General features: G+C 39.5%; 1 protein-coding gene across 4 annotated transcripts in view; it reads right to left on the bottom strand.

Moving 5' to 3' along the window:
- Positions 1-16366, bottom strand: part of Pola1 (DNA polymerase alpha 1, catalytic subunit) — a 336580-nt gene extending 320214 nt beyond the window's left edge. For all 4 annotated transcript variants that reach the window (XM_017795508.2, XM_017795509.2, XM_008822724.3 and 1 more), the window contains exons 1-4: positions 16223-16366; positions 11586-11710; positions 6653-6749; positions 4996-5076 (exon numbers count right to left, since the gene is read on the bottom strand). In XM_017795508.2, coding sequence (XP_017650997.1) covers positions 4996-5076; positions 6653-6749; positions 11586-11710; positions 16223-16265 — 346 coding nt within the window. In that variant the 5' untranslated portion in view covers positions 16266-16366. The remainder of the gene's footprint in view (positions 1-4995; positions 5077-6652; positions 6750-11585; positions 11711-16222) is intronic.
- Between the last annotated feature and the right edge of the window lie 224 nt (positions 16367-16590).

The raw sequence follows: 16590 nt of genomic DNA, 5'->3' as shown, positions 1-16590 counted from the left end.
GCAAAGGAAAATAGCTTTAGATACTTAAGTGACAATAGAATTTATTCTCATAATTGTTTTAATAGCTTTTGTATAATCCTCATCGCTATTATGAGATATAAAATGTATTTATCAAATCTGTAATCATTATGCCAAAAAATCTGAATTACTGTGATATTTTGTATATTGTTAAAACTGTAACTTTAATTGTAAAAAAAAAATTAAATTAAAGAAAAAATTGAAAAAAAAAAAAAAGAAAACTTCTTTGAAGGGAGAGATGGCTCAGCGGTTAAGAGCACTGGCTGTTCTTGTAGAAGACCCAGGCTCAAATCCCAGCACCCACATAGCAGCTAACAACCAGCTATAACTTCAGTTCCAGGGGATCTGACACCCTCTTCTGTCTTCCACAGGCACAGCACGACACGGGTACACTTACACACATAGGGGCATAACACTCATACACATAAAGTAAAAATAAAATTCAACACAAAAGTAAGCAATAAACACAGGGAGTTATGTGTATAAAAAGATTATCAACTTCATATGCCAAAATGTAAATGAAAACCACACTGAGATGCCACTTCTTACAAATCAGAGTAGAAAAATTCAAAAGCTTGACAACACATTGTTAGCAAGACTTTGGGGAAAGAGACACTTGTACATGGTTTGTGAGAAATGTATTACTCCTATGAAGAACTTGGCAATATCTAATAAAGCTTAACATGAGGTGGGGATGGTGACTCATGCCCATAATCCCAGCACTCCAGAAGCTGGGACAGGAGGATCTTGAAGACAAGAATAGCTTGTGCTACCTGCTGAGACCCTATCTCAAAAAAAAAAAACAAAAAAAAAAAACAAAGTTTCCGTGTACATTTATTCTCTAAATTAACCGCCTTACTTCTAGGAATTTTTTCTGAGGAAAGCAGAGTTATCAGATGTGGTACTATTTGTAATAACAAATGATTGAAAATGTTCTTCCAAAGAGTTCATTATAATGAACTATACCATACTTAATATGTACTGTATGTATCACATGATAGAGTAAATTTCAGGATAGCTTGCTACATGAGAAAAGGAAGGTACACAACTACCTACAGGCCTTATCTCTCATGTAAGAAAGAAAAGGAAAGAGAAATACATGTACAACTCCTGGGCATATACCCAAAAGAAACTACTACAAGTATTCAAGCAAAAACTTGAACACAAATGCACATAGTAGCAGTAAATACAATAACCAAGAAAAATAGAAATAATGCACATTTCAATCAATTAATGAAAGGATAAACAAAATGTGTGCATAATCACATAATAGAAAATCAATTCATAAAAAGGAATAAAGTACTAACACATGGTATAACAAAAAGAAATGGATAGCATGATGCTAAGTGAAAGAAGCCAGACATAAAGGCCACTTATAATGATACCATTTGTATGAAATTTCCAGAATAAGCAAATCCAGAAACAGAAAGTAAATCAATGGCTGCCAGCCACTGAAGGAAGGCTGGGCAGTAACTGCTTAATGAGTGTGGGCCTTACATTTAAAGTGAAGATAGCTTACATTTACATTTATAGTGGCAATGGCTGCAAACACTGCCAACAGACTATATGTCATGAATGGTAAATCATATATACAAAACCACAGTTTTAAAACTGTGTTTTCCATGTGCCAATTAGACCAAACCTTTGTAGGACATCTGTGAAAAGTTTAAGGCAAGAGAATTTCATGAAGGATTTGCATTTTCACTGAGATCATTTGGAGCAATGGTCAAATGTTAGTTTAAAAAAAATCAGCTTTAAGATTCAGCATAAAGAGGTTAACCGAGGCTTGAATGAACAAGAAAGGTTTCATGAGAAGGTTTAAATCTGTAGTTAATAGGGTTTAGACAGAAAGACAAAAAATAAAGAATGTAAATAATGATGTATAATTTTTCCACAGTTTAGCACTAGTTTTGTTTTGTTGTGTTTTCTCACCAATTTCTCTTGACTGGGATGTAGCTGATATATTTTTTTCTACCTCTTTGAAAACACTATGCCAGGAATTAGTTGCATACCATAAGGAGCTGACCTTTAACTTCTAGCCAAATTCTTCAATGTCCTGTAACTTTTTAAAGTAAATTGCTAGATTCTATTTCCCCTTCCTAAGCTCTAGTGATCTTACAAGCTTCTAGCAAAGGATACTCAAACAGCAGAGATTTGTAGGTAGGTGCTAGAGCAAAATATAAATCAAAACTTCTAAAACTAGCTGTTTTCCAGAATATATCAAACCTTCTCATCACTGATACCTTACCAAGAAGAGAGATTATGATGATAGAAACACAGTGACAGTTCCTTTATTCAACAACTACTACATGCTTTCTTTGTATTTGCTACAGTGATCAACACTAGGGTAACTGGGATATTGGTCCTTTCTCTGAAATGTATCCTGTCCGCTCCAACTTCCTACTACACAGCTGTCAAAACTAAAATCTAGACAAGTGATGGGACCAGGTCAAGATCATACAATTAACAGCATAGCATAATTCAAACATAGCCTCCATGCCTCAGCAGCAATGAGCACATTCATTTCCCAGATTTGAATATGATTCCCCACTTAAAAGGAATCAAGAGTCAAGGGAGAAACAGCCAATTCCAGGTTTGGGACAGGAGAGTGGGATAAACCTGAAACATCATCATGGCCCTAAAAGCTAGAAAATGCTCAAAGATCATATCAAAAGAACACAGGAGCCAGCTTAAAGAGGCTCTCCTGACCAAATCGGAACATCAAAGGGAAAAATGAGAAACTAGGGAAATGGCTCAGTAAGAGCACTTTCTATGAAAGCAAGAGGACCGAGTTCAAATCTAAGCATCCATGTAAAAGTCAGGCATGGCTGTGCAGGCCTGTAACCCCAGCATTGGTGGGTAGAGATAAATGTATACACAGAGCACCCTGGATGGCCAGCAGAGTTAAAATAATAAAATCTAAAAAATAAAGTGGAAAGTAATAGAGGAAGATTCCCACTATCCTCCTCTGGCCATGAGCACACACATATGCTCAGACACCACACACACACACACACACACACACACACACACACAGGAAAAATGCTAACGGAGACCAGATTTTAACAGTAATTTCTTATATACCCCTAATACAACTAAATGGAAGGTCACAATTCTATCTATGCTGTCGACATGGCCAAAACATTTATTTAGACATAAATCTTTCTTTACTGTTGCCAAAATATTTAACTTGAATCTAAGTGCAAAGAAGCAATCAGGAAAATCCCAGATTGCCAGATTGCAGGACATTCAACAAAACCAGCATAGTCCCTTTAAAAAGTTTTAATGCCATCAAATAAAAAAAGGATTGGGAGAAGGATATATTGCTATTCTACACAAAATAAGACTAAAGATTGAAGAGCCATGAAAAGTACAGTAGATTCTGCTTTTTTTTTTCTTGGTCTTTTTGAAACAGGGTTTCCCTGTAGCCCCAGCTGGCCTGGAACTCACTATGTAGACCAGGCTGGCCTCGAATTCACAGAGATCCACCTGCCTCTGCCTCCCAAGTGCTGGGACTACAGGCGTGCACCACCATGCCCGGCTTAGATTCTGCATTTTTAAAAAGTCATAGGAGCCAGAGAGATGGCTCAGAATGTAAAAGCACTTGCTGTGCATGCCTGTTTTTTCAAACCTAGAACCCAAGTTTGAAAAAACAAAGCCAGATTTGGTGGTATGCATCTGTAACCCCAGCACTCTCACAGTGAGATGAAAGGCAGAAAATCAGCTAGCGTGGAGTTCACAGCTGGGCAGTGACAGAGAAAACAAGGGAGACCCTACCAACAGGAGAGACCCTGTCTTGAAACAAGGTAGGAGAGAATTGACAACCAAGAAGTTGTCCTCTGACCTCCACACATACACCATGACATGTGCCAGTTTTCAAACACATATAAACACACTAAATAAATAATATGTTTAAAAACAGTTATGAAAGGGGCTGGAGAGACAGCTCAGCAGTTATGAGCACTGGCTGTTCTTTCAGAGGATCTGGGTTTGGTTCCCAGCACCCATATGGCAGCTAACAACCATCTGTAATTCCAGTTCAGGGGCTCTGACGCCCTCTTCTGGCCTCCATGGGTTGTACACATGTGTGTACTTACATACAAGCAAAACACTCATGTACATAAAATAAGAATAAATAAAACTTTTCAAAACTGTTATGAAAGACATTGCTAGACTAATTGGAAACTGTTACTGTAGACAATATATTAGACAATACTATGATAATGGAACAGACAAGCATCTTTACTCTCATGAAGTCACTGCTAAAGTTCAAAAAATTCACCACAAAGTCTGTGTGTCTGTGGTTAGGAAGAGAGACAAGAAGCAAATGTTGAAAAATGCTAATCTACATATGAGGGTCATAATATTTTAAAGTAAGTTGATTCCTGGCAGTACTGTCCAGGTTCCTGTCACTGCAACATGATAATCTAGAAAGTTCATGCCTAAGAAGCACACAGTCAAATTAACAAGAAGAACCATGAAAACTCATTTTTAAAAGCCTCATGTTTTCATTAAATTTACAATTTTATGTTTGGCCACATTCATAACTGTCCTGGGGCACTTGTGGCCCATGGACTACAGTTTAGATAAGCTAAACCATGTTTTTTGCACTGTAAAATTATCAAAGACCTAACATTCTAAGTACATCCCTTCAGAAGGAATTAATAGACATTACTTATTGTTGTAGACCTCAAAATCTACATCTCTAAAATGAACTGAACTGAAATTTTCCAAAAAGAACAAGAACAAAGTCTTTGGCTAATGGGGAAATAAAACCTTTCATTTCATTTCTTGCTGGTATTTTTATTTCTTCCATGTCATTTTCTACACTACAATGCTAATCTCACCATTAGAACATACTCTCTAACTAACGACTACGGTAGGTCTTTCTCTAAAGCACACTTTATCAGAATACCAAGTCATTTCAAATTTTAGAGAATCTGAAAATAGCACTCTCTGAAAACAAAATATAGTTACCTTTTTCGCTGGTATCAAGAGCATCATCTTCAAGGTCATCATCAAAAATCTCTCGACCGTCTTCCACATAGCCAGTACCATCTGCAAGAATAAAATTGAGTATCAGATCAAGTTTCTAAAAGTGACCAATACCTGGGTATGGTGGCACACCTCTGTAATCTTAGCACTCAGGAGGCTAAGGTGGGAGGACTGTATGTTTGAGGCCATCTAGAACTATAAAATGAGGTTAAGGGCAGTCTTGGCTACATGGCAAGTTCAAGGCCAGCCTGGGCTACAGAGTGAGAGCCTGTCTTAAAAAAATGAAAATATAAGTCTAAAAATAAAAATAAGTGGACAATAATATTTTAGCCATGGCCCCAAAATTCAAAAACAAAACACTTTTATACCCTCTCATGTGTTCTTCTAGTCTGTTCCATTTTAAGTTTGGCAGAATCCTATTCAAACAGGTGTTAGACAAGGTATAGTATCTACACAAAAGATGCAGAGTCAAAACCAATGATATGCTATATCTAGCTAGGTGAGCTAGGGAAATGATTTGACTCACAAGATCAAAAGCTCTGCCACAGATGGCTATTTTATAACAGCTTTGTTCTACCAAAAGAGCAAAGGATACAAGTCCAGGAAAGGTACCCTAGTTACCGAGAGAAAACGAGCAATGTAGTTGACTTCAATTATAGAAACAGAGGTACAGTCACAAACACAGCCTTCACCTCCTCCCCAAGAAGTCAGGCAGGAACCAGTGAGCTTTATACAAGAACAGAAACACCAACCTTTAGAGTATTTTCCACTGCTCAGCCTAACTCTCATACCTACAACCTTCTGTACTCTGGGAAATAGTTTTGTTTTATCTCCACATTACAGGTAGAAAATTTGTGGCTCAGTGATACTGATTTGTCCAAGTTCATATACTCGGAAAGAGGAAAAGGCAGAACTTGAACCTGCATCCCTTAATTCCACATGCTGTGGAGCTTTGTGTTTTGTCCACAGGTATGTGGTTCCCCTCCCAATTCCTTTTTCTACTGGGGAGAGGGAGCAAGGATTAAAGCAGTGTCCCAAGCATCCTCTTAATTTCTACACAGCCATTTCCTGGGGAATGTATTGAGGTATGTGCATAGATTTTCCAGAGTGCTATCATGTCAATTTCCTATCATTTTGCTTCTTTAACCTCAAATAACTAAAGAAATTTCACACCAAAGATATGATCCTTAGAATGCTGTCAATATTGTCAACTTGAACTTGACAAAAATCTAGAATCATCTAGGAGATAAACCTGTGGACATGCCTATGAGAGATCATCCAGATTAGGTTAACTGAGAGGGGAACACCCACCTTAATTGTGGACAGCACCATTCCACAAACAGGGATCCTGGACTGAATAAATAGGGGAAAGCAGGCTGAGCACAGGCATTCACCTCCCTCCGCTTCCTGACTATGTCAATTCTGCCTCCATCCTACCCTACCAGGATGGACTATACCCTCAAACTAAGTCAAATACACTTTTCCTTCCTTAAGTTGCTTTTGTCAGGCATTTTTATCACAGCAACCAGAACGATAACGAACATGAATGCCTTACATCTCCTCAGCCATAGCAACCCCAGTACATGAGAGTGAAGAAGCAACTACTGCAGTGCCTAACAGGCAGTCTCCTCCCACATACCGTCATCCACAATCCAGTCATCATCCTGACGTGCCCGAACCAGCTTCGAATACTGCTCTTCATCAACTTCCTCATAAACACTTGTGAAGTCCTCAACCTGCCATTACAAAAGTTTGAGAAAAAGCTTCAAATGGAGTGAAAGTGTTAAAAAAATCTGATGAAAAAAAAATTGTCAAATTGAAACTGGAATGGCAGCCTGATGGAGTAGCTGCAACCAAATCATGAGTTCTGACATTCAACACCACTACAGGGTTTTCCTTAAATAGACATCAATTAACTTAGTATTCCTCTTAGGTGGGTGTTAACATAAGATATTAAATGATTCCATTAGCATAATATACTTGTCACACCATCAATTACTCATCTACTCCATAAAAAACAAACTGAATTATAGCCAATTCTTCATTAGCTGCTTTGGGGATTATGCACTTGCAATTTCCACACTGGTTTCTCCTATACTTAGCAAATGCATAAGGCCCACCCATTCCCCACAGATGCATCAATCAGGGCATCCCCTGCAAATAGACAGTAATTTTAATAACTGTTCAACCAACTAAATAAAAAGCTACCTGGTTCATCCCCTCCAAAAATTAGCAAAACAAATATATTTTATATTCTGTAGTCAAACAAGAAATGGTTTTCAAGTGATCTCTGCCTTACCACCAATCCTCTGAGTCTCAAACTTGAAACTGCAGACCCTTAAGTGACAAGCTACTTGGGCAACAAGCACAGTGACAGCAGCAGATTCTCCAATCACACTTCCTGTCTGCCAGAGGGCCTGTGCACCATGAGCCACAAAATGAATACAGCAGACCACTTCTGCAATTAAAGTGACAAATGGAACAGATGTACACGATTGCTACAGCTACCCATGGTGACAAGCCACTGAATTCCCAGATGAGAATATGGCAGACTAGTTAGCAATATCTCATAGACACCTCCTTAAAACTCCTTAAGAGCTCTGGGTTTTTCAAATATAGCATGAAGGGAAACAACTAATTGTATCAGAAAAGCTAAAGATTCTAGGAAAAAAACTTGGATGCAGAGCTTTGAAAGCCTGGTAGTGACAGTTAACTAGATAGCTACCATACCTATAAGGCTTGGAGTAACTACAAAACCAGGGCTAGAGAGATGGCGCAGCAGTTAAGAACACTTGCTGCTCTTCCAAAGGACCTGAATTTGGTACCCAGTACCCACACTGGGTGGCTCACAACCACCTGTAACTCTTATGGCCTCCACAGATACCTGCACACACATGCACAAACACAGATACATATACATAAATAAAAAATATATTTTTAAAAGAATAACTGTAAGACAATGCTTTTTCACGTGTGTGTGTGTGTGTGTGTGTGTGTGTGTGTGTGTGTGTGTGTGGTGCTGGGTATGAAACCTCAGGGCCTTGTCCGTGCTCAGTAAGCCATCTATAAGTGAGCTATATCCCCAGCCCTTCACCTTTGTTTTCAACCTAGTCTACAACAATCACTGGCAAATCCTGATTTGGCCTTTTTCATTTGATAACAAAAACAACCTACTCTTTGCCAGGCGTGGTGGTACACGCCTTTAATCCCAGCACTCGGGAGGCAGAGGCAGGAGGATCTCTGTGAGTTCGAGGCCAGCCTGGTCTCCATAGCGAATCCAGGCCAGCTAGGGCTACAGGGAGACCTTGTCTCAAAAAGACCAAGAAAAAAAAAAAAATCAACCTACTCTATCACATTAACTGTTTTTTCTGTTTTATGGTGCTAGGATGAAACTTATGACCTCACACATGCTAGTCAAGTGATCCACCACTGACTTATATCCTCAGTCTCAAAATTAAGTTTTCAAGGATATAGATGCACACAGTCCAGTTAGTTAAGAATTTGCTTTGGGGAGAGGCCAGCATAACTACTTTTGTGAGTTGAATGCATACTTTTGTCTTTAGTAATTCATATATATTATTAAAAAAACACCAGAAGGCGCTAGAGAGATGACTCAGAAGTTAAGAACACTTCTTTTTATTATTTTTTTTTATTTTATGCGTATGAGCATATTGCCTGCATGTGTGTGAGTGCACCCGTGTCCTGCAATGCCACGGAGGTCAGAAGAGGGTTTCAGATTCCCCTGGAACTGGAATTAAGGATGGTTTGAAGCCGCCATGTGGGTGCAAAAGCAGTCAGTGCTCTTAACCACTGAGCCATCTCTCCAGCCCCAAGAGCACTTCTTGTTCTTCCAGAAGACCAGAGTTTAGTTCTGAGCATCCACATCAGGCAGCTCACAATTGCCAGTAATATAAATTTCAGGGGATCTGACACCCTCTTCTGGCCTCCATGGACAACCACACACACACTGCATACACACGCACACACGCACACACACACACACAATCTTTTAAAAAAAAGACAGCAGAAAAAAAATTTTTAACTCGATCTTGTTTGTGTATAATAGTGAGGATGAAACCTGGTTTCCTTGCTAAGCAAGCACTCTACCACTGAGCAATATCCTTAGCCCAAAAGACTATCTTTAAAAAGCACACTGTTTCTACTCGGTATGAATGCTTTTTAGAGCCACACAATTAAGAACACCATGTGTAAAGGGAATCAGCCACATAACACCAACATCTGAAATGTACAGAACTCCTTTATAGAAGCATCTACATTAAAAATGCTTTACTCTTGGCTTCACTATAATCCTTTTAGCAACCTTTTCTGAACCAGTGGCCTTACTTAACAGAAACAAATAATGTCAAGTGGCAAAAAATTCTCTTCTTTTTGCCTAATTGCCTACTACAGTACAGGCTGGGGTTAAACATGAATATTCCAGGGGCTGAAGAGATGGCTCAACAGTTAAGAGCACTGACTGCTCTTGCAGAGGACCAGGGTTCCATTCCCAGCACCCACATGGTGGCTAACAACCATCCATAAGTCCAGTTCCAGGGGATATGACAACCTTCTGACCTCCATGGGCACTGTACAACATGGGTGCACTTACACACATGCAGGCAATACACTCATACACATAAAATAAAAATAATAAAATATTTCTTAAAAAATAGAAATAAAAAACATAAATATTCCAAAGCCAGATTACCTAGGTTCAAATAAAGGATTTGTCAATGGGATCTTACTAACCTTCCTGCACCTCAGATATCTCCCCTGCAAAATGTTGTTCATCATACTGTCTATTTCATATGGTCACTGACAGGATTAAATGAAAAGCATGTTGGTAAAAGCACTTAGAATGATGAGTTAATTCAAAAAAGTATATTGTTGCCAGGCATGGTAGCACATACCTTTAATACCAGCACTCAGGATTTCTGTGAGTTTGAGGTCAGTCTGGTCTACAGAATGAGTTCCAGACCAATCAGAGCTATACAGTAAGACTCTGTCTCAAAAGAAACAAAAAGTATACTACTATTATCTTGTAGTATTAGTTTATCCCTTTCTAGCCTCAGCAGTTATGATACTCAGGAGCTGAGAAGGCAAGGCCAGACAATGTTGTGCAGAGTACACACTCTTTTTTTGACCTGCAGGTCATAAACAATGGTAGAAAGAAACAGCCAAAAAAGATTCAATCTTGGGGCTGGAAAAATGGCTCAGCAGTTAAGAATATTTGCTACTCTTACAGAGGACCAGAGTTCAGCTCCCAGCAGCCATATCAGATGGCTCACAACCATCTGTTACTCCAGTTCCAGAGGATCTGACATCCTCTGCTGATCTCTAAAGGCACCTGCATGTATGTGGTGCACATACAGACAAGCAGACAAACACACAGACACATACGCATAAATACTATTTGAAAAAAATTTTTAAGAGATTCAATCTCACCAGCAGGCAGAAATAAGGCCCAAATTTCCACTGCCACTGCTCTTAAAAATGAGCTTAAGAACAATTCTATTTAAGAAGGTGATTAGCTAGAGTGCATAATACCTTAAAAGTAAAAGCACTTGCCAGCAGAGGCAGGAGGATATTTTTGAGATGGATGCCAGCCTGGTCTACATAGTAAGTTCCAGACCAGCTGGGATTACAGGGAGACCCTGTCTCAAAATGACCAAAAATAAAAAGCAAAAGCACTTCTAAGCTCGCCTACAGAAGTCAAGGGATAGGGGTTGGAGAGATGACTAAGCAGTTAAGAACACATACTACTCCCCTTCAGAGGACTCCATTTCAGGTCCCAGCACCCATGTTTGGCAGCTCACAACCACCTGTAATTCCAGCTCCAATGGATCTGATGCCTCTGGCCTCCAAGGGTACCTGTACTCACATGCACATACCCACAGAGACACACACATACACGTAATTAAAAATAATAAAAATAAATCTTTTTAAAAAAGAATCCAAAGGATACACAGTGTGCTAAATTTAGAAAAACGGTCCTGAAATTAAAATGTTCAAAAGGATAAGTTTCATGTTACGTAATTTTTTTTTCATATTAAAAACAACAAAAAAAGACAAAAAAAAAACAATTAGTGGTCCTAAAAAAAAGAAGAAAAATACAGATATAATTACTTCTATTTGAACTTTAAAAATGTTATGTAAAGTGCCCTATGGGAACTTTAAAGGTTCTATCTAGTACTCTCCATAATCTATCAATCTACCTCATATCTACATTTGCTCAATATTAAATTATGTTACAAAAAAATAAGCCAGATCTGGTGGTACAGGTCTGTAATTTTAGCTATTAGGGAGGCTGAGACACTGGGATTACAAGTTCAAGGCCAATGTGGGCAAGTCAGTGAGATCTTGTCTGAAAATAAAAAGTGAAAAAAGGTTGAGAATTCCGTCAGTGGTAGAAAGCTTGCCTAGCATTCATGAGGTCCTAGGTTCAATCCTTAACCTCTCATTCCCCCAAAACCTTGAAATATAGAAATATTTCTAATGGGTGACACAGATGACATAAAACTACCTACAGGCTATAAATTAAATAAAGCATGAGGTTAAAGAATGATACTTACTTCATATTTATACTTCTCACCAGCTTTGGCCTTTTTCAGTCTTTCTAGAGCTTCTTGACGTCCTTTCTTTGATTTTTTTTCTCGTCGAGCTCGAGAAGCTACGAAACTCCCTGAATCTGACACAGCTGATAAAACCCAAAGTTACACGAGATGTTATAAAATTGTCAACCATCTTCCTCAAAAACAAAGAACTGTTTCTAGATAATAATACCCAAATGAATATTTTAGAATGCAAAATAATTCACAAAGCTCATGGCCAAATGTGAAGATCCTGTGACTCTCTTGAAATTTTCTCTAAGATCTAGTTAAAACATCTGAAGTCAGTTATATTTTTCCTCTAGAGAGAGAAAAATCTCAAATCCAAATCCTGAAGAATGAACATCAGCCATTAGCCATTTAGTTTCCCATCAGAAACAACAGGCTACAAATAATCCAGTGGGTCATAAAAGGACAATTTATTTGGTGTTCTGTTAATCAAAGCTGGAATCGTTCTTTGTAAAGTACTAGATGCTTTAAGAGACAACAATCAAAAGGATACAGTCCCTAAACTCATAGGAACTGATCTAACACAGGAAATAGGTAGCAAGTGGCTCTAAAACATTTTGAAGTAGCATAAGCCCTAACAGAGGCTTAAATAAAGTACCCAGAATGTCAAAGGAGAAACAAATTAGCTGGAAGAATTTTAAAAGATGGTTCAGAGGAGACGATTGATCCTAACCCTGAATTCAAGGCCTCAGTTGATTATGACTCTGTACAGGACAAATTACAGTACAGTAAAAATTGATAATGGCTGAAATGCCCTTTGCCAAAAATTACTGAAATAGCAGAGAGCCAAAGTGGTCATTCAACTTTTGACCTACCTATGCTTTTGATCATTACAAACTGGCCATCCCACACATATACTTAAAAGATTTTACAAAATTAAGACTTTCAATCGCTAGGTAATGAATGATCAAGTCAACAGTACTACTTGACAGCCATGACTTTAGGCTCAGTACAACTGCCAGATGTGTCCATGAAATTGAGTATTTTGTTGTATTTGGTGCTAATTAATTTACTAAAAGGAGTAGGCACAGAAAAAGAGACATTTTATAAGAGGCATCACAAAAACATCCATACTGAAACCTTGTGACATTAAGCTGTTTGACTAAGTGCCTGATGGAAATAGAAGATACAATTTAAAGGCTGTGTATCCAATGTTGGCAACAAACTGCTGAAAACTGTATATTAAAGGTAAGGTATAATTGGAGATCTTTTTTTTTCCTAGTTTTCTGGAAATAGAATCTTTGTAGCATTTCATTCTATTGTTTGACATTCACATTTGACTTTTAAAGACTTTTAAATCTGTGTTCTGAAAGGCATTAAGTGAAAATTAAGGAATGGAGGTACTTGATAACAGTCACAAAATTGTGGCTGTCATTCAAATGATTTAAAAAATCTTGAGCAGACCTACATGAAAAGGGTTCAGAGATTATTAGGTCTGGCCATTAAGAGTGAAATACTAACCAGTATATTCCCTTCGAGACCCTGAATCCTCAAAATTTCCAGATCTGAAAACAGATTTAGTCCACAGACAACACTGTACCCCAACACACAGTTTAAGACACAAATACAGATAAGACAGCTTTCTTGTCCTTAAGGTGATCACAGTCAAGTAACACAAAAGAGTCTACCACTGCCCTCAGAATATAAACATGGTATCATAGAAGAGGTAAAAACACAGTGAGAGAGAACCATTAATTTATCCAGGAAATCGGAGAAGGTTTCACAGGGGAGGTCGCCAACACAGACCTGGAAAGTAGAGTCAAATTTCAACAACACAGAACAGGTTGAAAAGTGACAGAGACAGAGGAAGAAGTCCTGAGCCAAATTAGAAATGATGAAAACGAAAGGTGTATTCCAAAACACAGTCAGGGTGGAAGTTAATTCCCCGAGAAGACACAGCAAGGAGAACCAAGAAGTTAAAAAGCAGATGACCCAGTCTGCCACTTAGTAGTGACATGAGACCACCAGTCAGCCAGTTAAGCTGTGGACAGCTACCTTGTTTTAATTCATTTCACTTTTTTTCTGAGACAGGGCCTCAGTAGGTAGTCAGGCTGTTCTTGAACCATGAACCTCCTGCCTCAACTTCCAGAGTAGCAGGATTGCAGGTATGTATGTCAATATTGGACTGGCTTGCCTTGCTTTATCTAAGCTGTCCAGAATCTAAACTTTATGAAATTCTCTCCTTATGTCTTGAGGGTTCACAGAACCTTTGTCCTACTATTGTTATGAAAAAGGCAGGTAAGTGTGCCTTCCCAGACACCTGGTAGCTAGGCTATGGACATTAAAATCATCTCTACTAATGACAAACAGGGGCTCAGATTTTAAATGGGAGAGTAATGTCCCAAGGAAGGGACCTGTGATTAAGGAAGCTTCCAAAAAATAGCACCAACTGCAGGATTGAAAATGTGAGGCAAAGATTATCTCAAGGTATAAGCTGTAACATCCAAGTACCTGGTCATAGTTAGCAAGACCTCCTCTCTGGCACAGTTTTGTGGAACAATTTTAATCACTGTTTCTGGCTAAGTAGCCCCCAGGCTGCCTTTCCAGTCCTACAGGACTTCTGCAAACAATATGATATTCTAATAAATTCCTTTAGTTTAAATCAGTTAGAGTTGGTTCCCGTCGCTGTAGTGGTTCCTGAATGAACCACTGTATGACTTTTTGATCATTAAACTCCACCTGATCATTTTCATACATCATAAGGGCTGGTTATAGACTTTTTAACCTTTCATTGCCTCTCAGGAGAAAAGGGAAAACACATCTGCATCATAAAGCTCTAAGGATTAAATGAAGATGGTTATCTTATTTCACACTTAGCAAGACAGGAGAAATTGAGTGTGTGTATGAGTGTGTACAGCTGTAGGGTAATCAAACACATACATAACATACAAACACCCCACACTGTATTCTAGCTTAAGAAAAATAAAGCAGTTTCTTGAGGGCAGACTCAGTATGACACTGCATATATAACTGGACGTTTACTTTCTCGACTCCATGAAGACAGAAATCACATCCAATCTACCTGTCTTGGTAATGCCAGAGCCTGACAGAATGCCCATGCCAACTACATAATAAATATTTGGTGAAGGAACCACTGCATCAGCTTTTTTGATCACTGAAGTCCCTGACCTTTTTCCCTCTGTTCTAGTTACACACCTTACAACTTTTTGTTGCCACTGTCCATGTACTCTACCCTCTAACAAGAAAAACAAAGCCTAATTTTTTTACGTCTCCAATGCTTCATTATAGGCAAGTTAGCAAAAAAGAATAGAATAACAATGGGGGAAAGGCCACTTACAGAAATTTAAATATTACTTTGAAATTACCACTTGGGAGTACATCTACTCCCCCCCCCAAAAAAAGCAGGGAGACAGCAACCAGCAGCAGTCTTTCAGATAGCAATGTTTCAGTCTCTCTAAAGGAAAAATTCCAGTCACAAGTTCCTAGCAACTACTTAATCAACACCATGACTGAAGAGGGGGTCTCAAGATTGCACAGTATCCTCCAGAGTGATTTCTTGATGTTCACGGGTGGAGTACAGTTTTTAGGGTGAAGAAAGGGCCTAGAAGCAAATCATTGATGGGAGGCTGCAGACTGTTCATGTAGTACCCTACATCCCATTTGTAATCCAGGCTAGTCGCCTCTACAAAATAAATTGTCTTTAAAAAAGCGAAAGGCTAAAGAAAATTGAAATCTGTGATTTACAACTAGCTGAATGCAAAGTTAGCTGATTAGGAAGCAAGTTCTCATTAATGGCGATGCATTCAGTGGCAGGGAGACGCAAAGCTTGTGGAAGAAAGTGAGGTATCTGATTCTAAGTCAGAAGTTCACTAAAGTTAACTCACATTTTAGTTGAATACTGCTCAAAAATCAGAAATCAGACAAATCCATTTGCATTTTTGTATTCTACTTTGGGAAATAAAGATTACTACCGGCAAACCGCATGATATACAGGGCATCCGAAATGCTACTGAACTGATACTTAAAAAGAATTTTTTTTTTAAACTTCACTCCAAATGACCAGATCTGAATACTATCTCTATGGAGCACTTGAGGAACTTTCTGTCGGATCTGAAAGAAAAATTCTTAAAGTGTAAAGACAAAACGTATTTGTATCTGATGACAGCACTTCCACCTCACTTTCCTTAGTTACAATGCTAACCATCTCCCTGGGATTTTCTCAAAAGAGATGCACATGCCTGTTCGGTCCCAGCTCTCACAGGGACACCTGAGATGGGAGTAGTGAATGAAATATGGTCGGTCAGGAGAAGGCAATACCCCACTGAGACCAGTTGCCATGAAGTTATGACCAGCACGTGCAATGCGACTCATCAAAGGAAAACAGCCAGCCAGTGTGGACACTGTCACAGGATGAGAAAACCTCGCAAACAAAAAACCCTTCAGCAGGTGGCCCTGTAAGAAAGCCCAGTCCCACTCCAGAAGGGTCCCCGCCCAGAAAAATCAAGGTCGGCGGCCAAGCACACTCTGGAGCGGTCCGGGCGCGTGCCACCTTCAGAATTAAAAGAGACCCGCTGTTCCCCGAAATCATTTCACGACCCCACATTCCCAACCAGCGTGGGCTTGTCCCTCACCGCTCTCCCCTAGTTCGCAGTCCTCGCCGTTCACAGGCGCCATGGTCCAGTAGCCTCCGATTCCGCGCCAACCAGCCCGAAACTGGCGCGGGGGCCGAGATAGGCGCCAGCCCGAAAGCCAATCAGCGACTTGGGAAGCTGCGGACTTCCGCCCGGAAGGCCACTGACGTGCGGCGCTGCGCCACGCCGCACCCCGGCCTTCTTGTGGGGGCGTGTTTGGCGCCCTGTGATGACCCCCGCCCCCTCCCCAGGGAAAAGCTAGAGCCCAGGCAAGGCCTGAGAAAAACTGAAGAAGGAAGTGGTCGGGCGCTGAAAAGGCGCCTGCGGCAGACTCTGCGCAGGCGCACGCACGCTACTAGAAAAATTTG

Source organism: Nannospalax galili, unplaced genomic scaffold (assembly GCF_000622305.1).
Source record: "Nannospalax galili isolate Female #2095 unplaced genomic scaffold, S.galili_v1.0 scaffold7, whole genome shotgun sequence".
NCBI classification, from domain to species: domain Eukaryota; kingdom Metazoa; phylum Chordata; class Mammalia; order Rodentia; family Spalacidae; genus Nannospalax; species Nannospalax galili.
This window is presented reverse-complemented; position numbering and strand designations above follow the sequence as displayed.